We start from the raw sequence: 14048 nt of genomic DNA on the forward strand, positions 1-14048 counted from the left end.
CCATGGCAGGGCAGCTGCATCCAAGCCTTACATCACCAAGCGCAATGCAAAGCGTGGAATGCAGTGGTGTAAAGCGCCGCCACTGGACTCTAGAGCAGCAGAGACGTGTTCTCTGGAGTGACCAATCACGCTTCTCCATCTGGAAATCCGATGGACGAGTCTGGGTTTGGCGGTTGCCTAATCCTTGTGGAAAGCCTTCTCAGAAGAGTTGAAGCTGTTATAGCTGCAAAGGGTGGGCGGACATCGTATTTAACTCTATGGATTAAGAATGGGGTGTTACTCTAGATCATATGCACGTGAAGCCAGGCGAGCGAATACTTTTGGAAATATAGTGGTTCTCCAGGCTGTAATCTAATATCTCCAGGCCAATATTCAAAGCCAATAATTCCAAGCTGCAAGTTAATATTTCAAGGCTAATATCACCAGGCTGTAAGCTGTCATCTCTTGGTTGCAGCCAATATCCCAGTGCTACAAGCTAATATCTCAGGGCTATAGTTATCTCCAGGCTGCAAGCCAACATTACAAGCCAGCAAGCTAATGTCTCAAAACTGCAGATAATATCCTCAGGCTGCAAAATAATATCCCAAGGCAGCAGCTAATATCTCCAGGCTGCAAGATAATATCTCTAGGCTATAAACTAATATCTCCGGGTACCATCAGGATTAAAGCAAATGAAAATGTGGTGGACTGTTCATTTGCAAAATGAGAGTCACCTTGGTGCAGATTCCTGTGGTTGCTTCACACAAGGTGAGGATGGAGTTGTTCTGTGCTCGGTTCAGCCAGTTCACTGCCAGTTTGGTGCTGGTGGCCCATTTCACCATGGTGATGTAATATTCTTTCCTAAAAGGGGAGCACATTTTATACCACCACTAATAAGTCTCATACACTACAGTCTCTCCACAATTATAGCAGTTTTGCTGGGCTTTTACACATGCTGAGAGTGGCCCGGTACCCACAAACAGCCAGCCAAGAACAGCTCTCTGGTCAGATAGAGGAGGGCTGAGACAAGCTGTGCATCAACAGATGGGCTACAGGCTTCTACCCAGCTAAAAAAAAGAAATGACATCCATCCCTAGGGTGGCTTGATGCTCTCAGAACGACTTTTGGAGGGTCCCATAAATGGTATAAAAGACAACTTTTTAAAGCTGTCACAACAGTCTGAGACCCACAACATTCTGCCCTGGGTGATACTTTTCCTGCTCAAATTTTCCTTTAGGGGGCACATAAATCCCACGTACTAAACCTATTATACATTACGTTTTAATACATGACACAACACGCTGTTTTAAACAGTTTCTGTAAAAACAGACGTATGTCTGATGATAAATGTCCTCCTAATTTTGAAAATGAAACATCTTTTATTTCTTTTAAGCATATAACGTGCTTGTAGCTCCTGCCAGTTGCTCCTGCTTTGCCGGATAGGAATGGACACCCCTGGTGTAGCAGGGATGTGATAAATTGTACAGCAACAGATGGGTTACAGTATATTTTAGTAAACCTACAAAGAGCTCCGGCGCAGTGCTGGACATACCGCTGATAAAACAAACACAATGTCGGCACAAAGGGGCGTAAATAACTGGTTTCTGTCGTCGCAAAGAAGCCTGGGTTTATGACAGGCTGAGTGGAGCTCTTCACCAGACTTAAAACCCACCACCTCATAGCAGAGCCAAAACTGCAGGTCAAAGCCCTGCTTAGGTAGTAACACTGGTGCTTTAGTCCGTCTTGGGAAACTCTCAACACTGTTTTTTTCCCCTCTGAAACGCCGATTACACCGTCTCTGTTGATAAGAGTGTCAGTAATATGATGCAAATTGGGGTTCATTCAAATTCATGTTGACCTGTTTTCATCTTGTGTCCCTGCCCTCCTGGACCTGGCGCTTCTCATAAAATACTCAGTGAATAAGATACAAGATAAGATACAACTCTGGGCCCAATGTTGAGAGACTGGCAGCCCTGTTGCCTCAAACCAGTGCTGAAATGATGTTTACCATCAGAATACTGCTGCTTAAACTCTTGGGCCAGATGTTTGTGTGTAACACGCTGTGCTGTAGCCGCATTACACGCTCACAGTCTGTGTTACTGTTTCAAAAACCTTTCTTCAGAAATTTTCTCCGTTTGAGTAAAAACAGTTAAGTTTTTAACTTCATTAACACTTTTGTCATGGAATTTTTTGTATTTTTGTTGTGGGGAAGCTCATACTACGACGACAAGGCAACACATAACGAGTCTGGGCTTCGAATAAGAACTGATACAGTGAGAGCTGGAGAAATATTTCACTACCAACTGGCAGCTGAGCTGAAACTGTAAAGAAGATCCAAACATTCTGAGCATGATAACAGTTCTTATTTGCCTGTTTTACATGCAGCTCCTCTGTCGTCTCTGCTGTTCAAACTTGTCTCTTCGTCTGGTTTCCGCTCCTCTGATTGGCCGCTCCTTCTCACACTGCAAGACTTGTGAACGTTTTGAGTAGCAAACATAAACGTTTGATTATATCGGAGGGTCTCTAATCACCTCAGAGTCCGATTGGAGAGCTAAAGACTCCTTCATTTCTCCTCTCACAAGACAGATCATCTGCACCATCAGTCGCTCCCGATCGAGCTCCCGACCTGGAAAATCGCTTCATATTGTGGAAATTTGTCGCAAGTGGCAAATCGGGCTTAAAATCCGGCAAATAATCGCGTGGGGTGGGCGCATTGTAAACATATTGATTGTGGTCGCATCAAGGAACGTATAGCTCTCCACATTAACGCCATAAGGCACGTTTAGATTAGACCTCTACAACAATACTGCACATCATACAGTCTTCAGCACATAGAGCGAACATCTCTCAACGCCACTACCACAAGACAGCCAGGCTCACCCGATCCTGGGGTCTTCAGGTTTCTTCATCCTGATTGTGTGGATGGGGCCATTCAGATTGACCACTGACAGGTAGATCTCAGGGTTCTCCTCACCGGCCTGCACAAATCAGCAAAATGACACCACTTATTGTATCGTCTCTTCAGCCATGCTCCAATACGAAAAACGTAACATTAGCACTTCCTTTACATCATTTTGTGTTTTCCTTATAGCTGAAAGATGAACGGACAAAGTACAGTGGAAGGAAACGTACAACAAAACTTATATTTATTTGGTGCTTTTTGAAGAGTTTAGACTAAATTATGGAAATAAATTATTGTTGCTGGCATCAAATTCAACATGGGCACATATTTTTCAAAAATGCATCAGTTTTAACATTTTATATGTTGTCTATGTACAATTTCCAAGTAAATACTGGGTTAAAATGATCTGTACGTCACTGCATCTGTTCTTATTTATATTTTGCACAGCGCCCCAACTTGGGAATCAAAATGTGATTGGTTGATTCCTCTGTCAGTTTCTTTTTATGTTAGCAGTTAATCTAATGCGTAAGGCCTTCAGTTCAGCTCCTGAAGTCCTAACCAATGGGAGAGCTCACTTGGCTGTATGTACCTAGAGAATCTTCTAGTAAAGAGACGCAGCTGTAAGGAATCGTCAGTTCACTGTATGTGTAACTGTATTCATGTATTTTGTAACTTCATTTACAAAAACAAATATCACCTAATACCGTGATTTACTGTATTTGATCAATATCTAATTTAGGGTTAATAAACACAGATTTCATAAACGACTTCTGCTCTGGCCAAATTTCGCACCACAACTGCTGACACTACTGGAAGTCTAATTATCTCATTGTCTATCTAATGACAGGATTGAGCGAAAACACTTACTTTTGGGTATCGGAACTCTTGGGCACTTGGGTACAGGCTGCCAGTAAACATAGGCATCTCCATCTTGGGCACCAAAGTGTCGTTGATGGTGGAGTAGGCCAGCCTGAGGCCATCTGGAGACCACCAGTGAGCAGTATAACTCTGGAAAATCTCTTCTGCAATAAAGACAATAAGTAAAATACCACTCAGGTATAGGTTTTGGTAAGACTTTGTTTGGATGGTTCAACAGATGCTTTGTGGATGCTCAACTTGAGGCTATCCTTTAAAAAAACTCTAAACCTAAACCTAGTCTGACAAAGTCATCAGAGTCCGGTAGGTTTTTGTTGATTAATGCAGGCACAAATTTAACTCATATGCAAACTGACACAATTTTTTTGAAAATTCAATGTCTTCACTGTTGAGCAGGCAACTGCTTGTTACTGGTGACCAGCTACCAAAAGCCTGACTGTCATCAGGCTTGTAAAACCTGGGTAACACTTCATTTGCAGAGTCCACTTTAGATACTTTGTAGATACTTAATATACTTTAAAGTTAAATTCAACCAAATATCTACTAAATTGACCCCAATGTTCTTTAACTAACCTGGCTGTAATCCTAAACCTAACTTTAACCTCGACCCAAAACCTAAATCCATCCCTCACCGTGGTCCTAATCCTAACCCCAACCCCACCACTTTTTAGAATTAATTGAGTTTCAACAAGAGTTTCAATAGTTTCAGATGGTTTGTTAACAATTTGGACATCAGTAGTTAATCTATAGTGGACTATCCAAATAAAGTGAGACTGAATCTGGTGTAAGAAAGTAGAGAAGGCAGTGCTGACCGCCGATCTCAGTGTAACTCTGACAGTTATGGTCATCTTAGCATGCAGTGAATATCAGACAGTCTGTGTAACTCTGATGGCAGAGCTTCTGAGGACGAGACGACTCTAGCCTCCTCATTCTCGCTTCGTCCCCGTCCTTACTCTACTTCACACCCCTGACGGTGAACAGTATGTGAACTACTGAGTGAAGCAAAAAAAAATAAATACTCGACTCCAAATTTTTGGCAGCATTTTTTAAGCATGGCTGGCTGTGGACTGTGTTGCAACTTCAGGAAAACAAGATATTATGATGTATCTTGTCTGGTAATCGTAATAATGGGCCTCACTCTTCCTAAGTTTGTTCCTAAATGTGTTCTTGAGAAAGATCCTGAGAAAAAGTTCTCCTGAGTGTGTGTAGATTCTGAAAACCCAAGTGGGTTTAAGAATAAATTTCTTTTTAAGTACGGTTTGTAACTGAGGCCCAGAGTCTTCAAGCATGATGACGTTATATTTTGTCCATATTGCCCACACGTCTCAGAAACCTGGTGTTTGATGAACGATACTATTTATAAGGTTCATAAACAAACTCTCGGCTTTAAAGAACTCCAAAGTGTAGTAGTTGTCTAAGGTTTCAGCTGAGTCACAGTGAAAGTAGGTTTGTGGACACTGATATGTAACAAAAAAAGAAATATCCTTTAAATAAACTCAGAGGACATGATGCAAAACCTAGAACTGCAACGTGAGCAAAAACAGGCACCATCCGTGATTTATTGTGGTCATTCGCCACCGCTCCCTCGCCTCAGGAGTCCCATTCATCACTCTATAAAGCTGACAGCCTCGCAGTCGAAGGGGAAGAACAGTCCCGGCCATATACTGGGGCGTGTAAAATATGACCGGTTACATCAGGGCAACATGGTCTTCTGCAGCTTATCAGATAATTATGGACCAATTAAAGTTGGAGAAAGTGCAGGAAAAGGCTGGCAGGTCTGAATGGTCAAGAAACAAAGATGGACGGAACTCACTGATGTGGTTTGTGGTTATGTGCTGAGCAATATATCGACAAAACTAGTATATCAGTATTGGTCAATAAGATTTATTTATATTCTATCAAGCATCACATCCCTGATCACATTCTATTCCATAAAACAGTGTTATAACTATATCAACTATAATATATATATAGGATGAATTAATAAATCCTATAAAATAACAGCGAACATTTCCTTTCTGTACTTAACGTTTATAGTACTGAGTAAGGTTACCTTCCGTAACTAAACTCAACTAAAGGCAAGTTGATTGTGTTGACTGCTCACAATGACTGACAGCTCACCATTCAAAATCTACTAAAGAAAGAAACCAGAAAATGCAAAAATAGAAAAAAAACTATTATACTGCTCAAAAAGGGCCACTTTTCCGTAAGTTTCTCTGTTCAGATTTTGACACATGGTCAAAACCTGACCTCTCTGTCCACTAAATTTCTCATCCGAAAACCTGACTTGGCACTTTTAGCTGAAAATTTTCAGCGTCCAAGAAAAAAAAGGAAAGAAAACTTTGACAGGCCCACAGTAAAGTATGAAAATCTGAGACTTCACAAAAAAATGGTACAGAGAATAAAAACCCTGGACTGATCAGCGCAGATGCGTTCAAATACGGACCCGTTTCATTGTTTCTAATACCCAAATATTGGTCTTTACGTCCAGCATGAATTGTGCTCACACGGCTGAATCCAAGCTGGTTCTCTGTTAGACTCACTGAGCTCTGTTTAGACGCAGTAGCTGTTATTTTAAGACCTGCGTGCTGCTCTTTGTAGGGAGAAGGCAGTCGTTTGAGATTCTGCCTGAAACAGTCGGCGGCAGCGCTGAGTCACCTGACCCGAACACTGCGTGCTGACTGGCTGAACACATTTATCAGGTTCTGCTGGAGAACATCACTGGCGTCTGACTGTCTCTGCTGTAAAACATGAACTTGCGACGACTTGACATGGACCATAACAGCATTGTGACAGAACATGTTTAGGGTTCAGAAAGCGCTGTGTGTTAGAATGACTCACCACAGTCAATTTTTCAAAGGATGGCGTTTATTGTTTTTGGCAAATTAACTTTTAACTTACTCTGATTAAAGTGGTATTTCTTAAGAAATTTTTTAAATTACTTTTATTGATAACCAAAGTAGGATATTCCATTGTTTTATTAAAGTAGTATCAGTAGCCCCAAAAGACTGAATTAAAGTAGCAAAAAATCACTTTATAGCGTTGATCTCTGAAAGTCTTCTGATTTGTCCCGCAGTGCTTGGACCCCGAACGGTTGCCACTTGATATACAGATGCTCGTTTAGTCTCCACAGCAGTTACAGTCCACACAAACTAAATGGGAGTTAATCATCTTGGTTGCCAACAATGATTGACGTGTTAAGCTTTTCAGCTGACCATTCAAAATCTACTAAAGAAGGAAATATGAATATGCAAAAATAAAAACTCTTACTGCTCACAAAAGGTGCTTTTCAGTAGCAGTATTTCAGTTCTGACTGACCCATAAGAATGAAATACTAATCGGTGGGTTAGCTGAATAATGTGCTGTGTCTGGGAGGTGAGGAGGGATTCTTGATTCATGTGAACGGCACATTCAGCATACAAAACGCCACATTCATGGGAAAAAACGATTCCAAACTTTTGAACGGTAGTGCACATGCAAGGAGGTGCTGCACATGAGCACAGCTTTGTCCAAGGAGGTCCAGGAGGTTAAAAATCATTTAGCTCAGAGCGGTCAGCCTGTCGGTTCTGATAAAAAGAACGCGTGACCTGAAAGCACCTGAAACCACAGGATGGCAGTAGAGATCTGTTGTGGTTTAAGCGTGTGGATGAGAGAGATAGTAAACAGCAGGATTAAAGAGCATGAAGCTCTGCTTACTGTCTGTCTGTAACAGCTCTGGGGTCAGGCTTGTTTTGTCCTGTTTGTCGCTAAGTTGGCCCTTTGGCTCCAGCACAGAGCCTCAGACGGATCGTATACTGCTGCTGCGGCTCGTGACGCTGCGCTGCGTGCAGAGCCGAGCTGCAGTTTCGTTTCAAAGGACCAATCACGTCAAAGTGAAGGTCAGGCCTTCGCTTTGGACTGACCGCCCCAGAGTCCAGACCTCAGCACCACTGAATGGGTTTGATTAGTCCAGAAAATCATCAACCATCTTCTCAGACTGAGCTTTGGAGGCGTGTCTGCAGGTTCTTTGAGGAGCTGAAAGTGTTTATACTATATTTATCTACAGTGTGTAAGTTTAGAAGTGTTTTCAGATCTGAAGCAGCTTGATTTTCTCCTCTCTCTCTAAGATGAAAGCCTTCAGTGCTGTTTATCTGATGGGGGCAGTTTTGGTGGTTTGTCAAGTCTTCCAGGTGGTTGTCAGGAGTCCCCTTTTCTCTTTTAAACATTTTTTGAACTCAAGTTTTGTAGATATGCAAAATCTAAATTACAGATTAGATTACATTAAATATAGATATTACATCGAGAATGGTCCGAAACTAAAGGTACATTTGACCACTACTGTACATTTACTCAGGTTTGTCCAAATCTTTGCCTGATCCTGTGTGAGGACACCTACAATAAGCTCAGAGGGGATCCTAGAGAGCAGGACTGTAATCCTCCATCCTTCACCCTCTCAAACAAGCCTCTACTGCTAAGCAGCAGACTGCACGCAATCAAAAATTCCATCATTTCTAGAAGCGGAAGAACCAACCGTATCCGCCGAGGGCGAGAGAGGGGGAGAAAAACTCGAGTGCATATCAGTGTCAAACCTTCGAAGTGAGAAATGGAAAAACGGGAGTGGTGGTGGTGGGATTTATGAGCTGTGTCTCATCAGATCGGAGCAGCGGGGTGGATATGTTTCATTTTGGAGGGCCTCTGGTCTCGGCACCACCTGAGCTCAGAGCAGCAGCAAACATCAAACAATCAGTACGAGTCACTGTCGAGGCAAGTCAGCTTTAGCCGACCCGTTCATGCTTCATGTACAAATGCCTTTTCTCACAAAAACTGTTGCTAAGTCGAACCAACACCCTCATCACGATACAAATTTTTGGCCAATTCTTTCAACCGGAAACTAAGCAGCATTGGTCGATGATTATCTTTAGTCAGCAAACTTAAAATCAAGGATGCAACCCATCAAAATTTAAATGATGAAAACAGAGAGTTCTGCTATGAAATGAGACGTTTAAAGCCACTGGAAAATACGTGATGCACACCTATTATCAACTGAATTCTGTGTTAATGTGATCATTAAGCTTTTCCGAGTACAGATCAATTATTTAAAGCTCATCAATACCCACAATACCATTATTTTACTCAGTTTGTTACTCAGTGGTCTGGTGGACCCACCACATTATCGTTTTATTAAATCAATACAGCCACAACAATTAATGTAAAAATACTAGATGTTAAAAATATCTGAAGTGTCCAGCATAGGGTTCTCCTTTAGCAGCTGTAGCCAGTCAGCAGCCTGTCTATGTTGTCTACCCTCACACACACACACACACACACACACACACACACACACACACACACACACACACACACACACAGAACAGAGTGAAAAACACAGCACCTCCACACTTTTACTCCCTGAAAATGGGTTATTTTATATGTTCTTCACAGAAAATGAGCAAAGACCAAAGAACCTGAGGCTGAAATAAAAATAAATCACAGCATTTTTCTTTTATCCCACAGACCTGAACACCACAGAAGGGTTAAAATGCATATATTTAGATGTTCATTGTGAAATGTGAAAATTTTTTAATGAAAATTAGAGGTCAAGCAATGAGACCACTAAAACTGACACCTTTCACCCCATTCGTTGGTCTCAGTCCTGAAGAGTGACTGGCTAGAATAAAAGCCCCCCCCCATTAAAAATTTAAATTAAACCAAATAAAAATGAAAACGTGCAGTAGTGTGTTCTCTGTAGAGGACGGGTTCACTTGTTTAGACTTAGAGAATCAACAAAACCTGCAATTTGACCAGATGCACCCAAACAACTGTGTAGCTGTTCAGTGTAAAGCTTTCGGTGATGAAATTTGTTCTAGTGTGGCTGAAACTGCTGCAGCTTGCAAAAAGGCAAAGCTTCCCAAAAGCAAACAGAGAAGCGAATAAAAGGAAAAAAACCTGATTTAATTTAAAACTGGATTTGCTTTTTCATACGTGGCACTACAGTTTGGTGGCGTATTCTGTCTATTCCAACTCTTTAAGTATTAGGTTGTGTTTTTGTGATATCGACCACATTCAGTTCCAATCTATTCCTCACAGCTTCCAAACAGCCTTCAACAGGATTCACACTCAGTCAGATAGGCTCATGGGGCTTTTCTATTTTCAGAGGGAAAACTCCAGGCTCGCTGATCAGGTGTCAGGACTGCAACAGATCAGCGCGGGTCCGGCGACCATGTTCTCCATCACCATCTCTCGCAGAGGCCCAATCAACACTTATCACACTGCCGTCTCACACTGCGCTAATCCCCCACCCTCCACCACAACACACAGACGGACAGGATTAAAACGGCAAAGTAAGACCCGAGACCCCTCGGCTCGTCGCAATTTTCTACTGCTGGCACAAAAACTGGACAGGCTGCTTCTTCTTGATTTTCATTTGGAAATAGAGCTTCGTATCAAAACTTCACCAAAAATGAAACTAAGAAATAAAATACAAATCTACACACTTTAAAAAAGATGGTTCTTCAAGGGTTCTTTAGTAAAGAGGCCTTGAACGCCGCAAAAAATGGCATTTCCCATTTTGAGATGCTAGTTTATTTCTCCACAAGTGAAACGATCTCACTATACTGGCAGATAATTTAGCTGGTTTCATGCACATTTCACAACACACTAAATGATCTGCCAATATAGTGAGACCATTTTACCTCCTACAATTACTTAAAACAAGTTAAAATGTCTAGAAATAAGCTAAATAATCTTTAACTAAGCTTAAAACAGAAATATTAGATTTATTGACTATAAGATCATTTCACTGGGTGATTAACTGGAAGTTCGTGTATCTACATAGAACCATGAACAATAAATACAACTGTGGGGCAGTCGTGGGCTGGAGGTTAGGGATCTGGCCCTGTGACCAGAAGGTTGCCGGTTCGATCCCCAGGGCCGACAGTCCATGACTGAGGTGTTCTTGAGCAAGACACCTAACCCCCAACTGCTCCCCGGGCACCGTGGATAGGGCTGCCCACCGCTCCGGGCAAGTGTGCTCACTGCCCCCTAGTGTGTGTCTATTCACTAGTGTGTATGTGGTGTTTCACTTCACGGACGGGTTAAATGCAGAGGTGGAATTTCCCTGTTTGTGGGATTAAAAAAGTATCACTTAACTTAAAGGAACCCTTTGCATGATTAAAGGGTTCTTCGCATCGTGAAAGGGAAAATATGCAGCAGAACCTTTTTCAAAAAGAGTTCTATATAGCACTAAAAAGGGTACTTGTATAGTAGCGATGTCAAGCTTGTAACAACAGCAGAACCCAATAAGATAATAAATGTACCGTATGTAAATGTGTTTATCTGAAATGTAGTAAAGCAGCCAAAATCCTGTCTAACGCACTTCACTGTCTGACACCTTCTGAACTGAATTTGTATTCCAGCACCTTGATCTTAAATATTACCAAATGAACCATGAACCATGAGAAAAGTGAGTGCTGTAGGTACTGATACTCTGAAAATGCATTAAAAATACAGGGTGAAAAAAGACTCATCCAATTTCAAAGTGATTGATTTGGCTTGTGAATCGTTACAGATCAGTGCAGTGAGCTGTAAACGGTTTAAATGAGCATAAAGTTTATTATGTAATTCTACAAGGTCTCAGTCTGAACCTCCTCCAGCTGGACGGACGACATCAACACCACAGTCAAACTCATCCCAGACTGGACTGAGCGTGTCGGGCGTCGCTGCTCTCACGGCTCTTTCAGTGGGATTTCCGAGATCATCCAGTGCTGTGGAACCAGCGCCGAACGCTCTGAGCTGCTGGAGCTTCACTGCTGATGAAAATCACTCCGCACAGTTCTGACGGATTCACTCTTATTGACGTGGAGAACGCAGAACGTTCTGCTCAGGGGTCTCATCTCCTCTCAGACTGAAGGAACCAGTCAGAAACTCTCTGACCCCCTCTTACAGTTGGAGTGTGATTGGTTCCTCAGCGCCTCACGGTAATAATACGTTGCTTTGAAATCAGATGAATCTTTTTTGAATCACCCTGTATATTTAACAAATACACTTTCATACATTGTAAAATTATGATTGATCGCTACATTTGGAATAGATTTTTTCCCATATGGGTTCACTAGACTAGGCTTATCTGCTGGATTCTGGCAGTATGAATTTCCTCAGAATGCTATTGGAGACTATATCCAAACCTCTGCTCTAACACTGCCCTATACTGCACCATGGCTTACCTGCACTGTCACACAAACACAGCCATGTGACACTAATAATCTACATTTCATTAGAAGGAAATGAGTTGCCTCGAATCAGTGAGGCATTTATCTGACATTGAATTATCAGCGTTTAAGCCCTAATTACAGTTTTTCAACAGACACTGTAATTTTCCTTTATAATCACAGAGCTTATAATTAAACATACTGAACTGTTATGTGTACAGTGAGACACATCTGCTCATATACGGTTTGCCAGCCACCCTCTAGTCTCTCATCACTGGTCAGTTTCTGACCACGGAGCTCCTCTGGGCTGGATATTTCAAGGTGATGGACAACCATGAACAATCAAAGTCCTCTTTAGTTTACTCTAGAAATAAAGAACGGAACTGTGACCGTCTTACAAGCTCTACTATCAAAGGCCATTTCGTCCAAAAGGAGCAGTGTAGAACAGTGTGAATGGTGGGAGAACATCCAAGAACAGTGACTGGGGGAGTACAGTAAGGAACAGTGTGAATAGGAAGAGAACATTCTAGATCAGTGAATAGGGCACAACAGTGTAAACGGAGGAAATACATTCTAGTAAATTGGGAGAAAAGTGTAGAACAGTCTGAAAGGAGGAAGAACATTGTAGAACCATGCAGAACAGTGTGAATGGGGGGAAAACAGTATACAACCATGTGAATGGGGACAACAGTGGGGAACAGCGTAGAACAGTCTTAATGGTAAAGAACAGCGTAGAACAATGTAAATGGTGGAGAACAGTGTACAACCGTGTAAATGGTGGAGAACAATGTACAACAGTGTAAATGGTGGAGAACAGTGTAGAACAGCGTAGAACAGTGTAAATGGTGGAGAACAGTGTAAATGGTGGAGAACAATGTAGAACAGTGTAAATGGTGGAGAACAGTGGAGAACAGTGTAGAACAGCGTAGAACAGTGTAAATGGTGGAGAACAGTGTACAACAGTGTAAATGGTGGAGAACAGTGTAGAACAATGTAAATGATGGAGAACAGTGTAGAACAGTGTAGAACACCATAAATGGTGGAGAACAGTGTAGAACACCATAAATGGTGGAGAACAGTGTAGAACAGTGTAGAACAGCGTAGAACAGCATAGAACAGTATAGAACAGTGTAGAACACCATAAATGGTGGAGAACAGCGTAGAACAGTGTAGAACAGTATAGAACAGTGTAGAACACCATAAATGGTGGAGAACAGCGTAGAACAGCATAGAACAGTATAGAACAGTGTAGAACACCATAAATGGTGGAGAACAGCGTAGAACAGTGTAGAACAGTATAGAACAGTGTAGAACACCATAAATGGTGGAGAACAGCGTAGAACAGCATAGAACAGTATAGAACAGTGTAGAACACCATAAATGGTGGAGAACAGCGTAGAACAGTGTAGAACAGCGTAGAACAGCATAGAACAGCATAGAACAGCGTAGAACACCTCATTCAGGATCAACTCCTGCTCGTTTCCACCTTTTGCAAGAACAGCTGTGAGTAAATCAGTCGTGTGACCTGATGACCCCGCAGCTCGGTCAGGAGCGCAGCGCCTCATCCAGAGAGTCGTAACACAAGCAGGAACATTAGCACAGCGCGCGGATCAGAGAACGCAGAGCGCTTAATTAACACCGTTCAGCACAAAACACGAAACAAACCTGAATCTCACGGGGGGCAGAATCGCTGAGGCGAATCCAAACACGCCAACTAAATTACCGACCGAACGCCAAGGCCGAGCATCTCTCTAAAGGGCAGCACTCATTAGGCGACATGACACCTACACAAACATTTAGAGGGGATTTTCCCAACTGGCGCTTTTCATAAAAGGCTGCTTTGGTCAATTTCCATATCATTTCACCTTCCGAACAGTTTCGGCATCTCACGCTTGTTGGAATCCCTTCTAAACGTCTATAAAGGTTTATATCAGTTGTCATGGATGGCTTGAGCCTTATAAACGCCACCGTTCAGTAAAAGTGAAGTTTTGTAGCCGAAGCCTCGAATCATGAATTTTAATATGTGACTTTGCTCCAAACAGCTGAGGTCTGATATCGATAGACAAGCCTGTACATGTCAAAATTGATCATTTACGTTTCCTCAC

At 42.1% G+C, this 14048-nt stretch overlaps 1 protein-coding gene across 3 annotated transcripts in view; it reads right to left on the reverse strand.

The window, feature by feature from the left end:
* The window catches only part of dpp6b (dipeptidyl-peptidase 6b), a 226856-nt gene that overhangs the window by 19694 nt on the left and 193114 nt on the right, over positions 1-14048 (reverse strand). For all 3 annotated transcript variants that reach the window (XM_017703450.2, XM_017703449.2, XM_017703451.2), the window contains exons 9-11: positions 3749-3903; positions 2860-2957; positions 714-840 (exon numbers count right to left, since the gene is read on the reverse strand). In XM_017703450.2, the coding sequence (XP_017558939.1) occupies positions 714-840; positions 2860-2957; positions 3749-3903 (380 nt within the window). The remainder of the gene's footprint in view (positions 1-713; positions 841-2859; positions 2958-3748; positions 3904-14048) is intronic.

The sequence above is a fragment of the Pygocentrus nattereri genome, chromosome 2 (assembly GCF_015220715.1).
Source record: "Pygocentrus nattereri isolate fPygNat1 chromosome 2, fPygNat1.pri, whole genome shotgun sequence".
Lineage (NCBI taxonomy): Eukaryota > Metazoa > Chordata > Actinopteri > Characiformes > Serrasalmidae > Pygocentrus > Pygocentrus nattereri.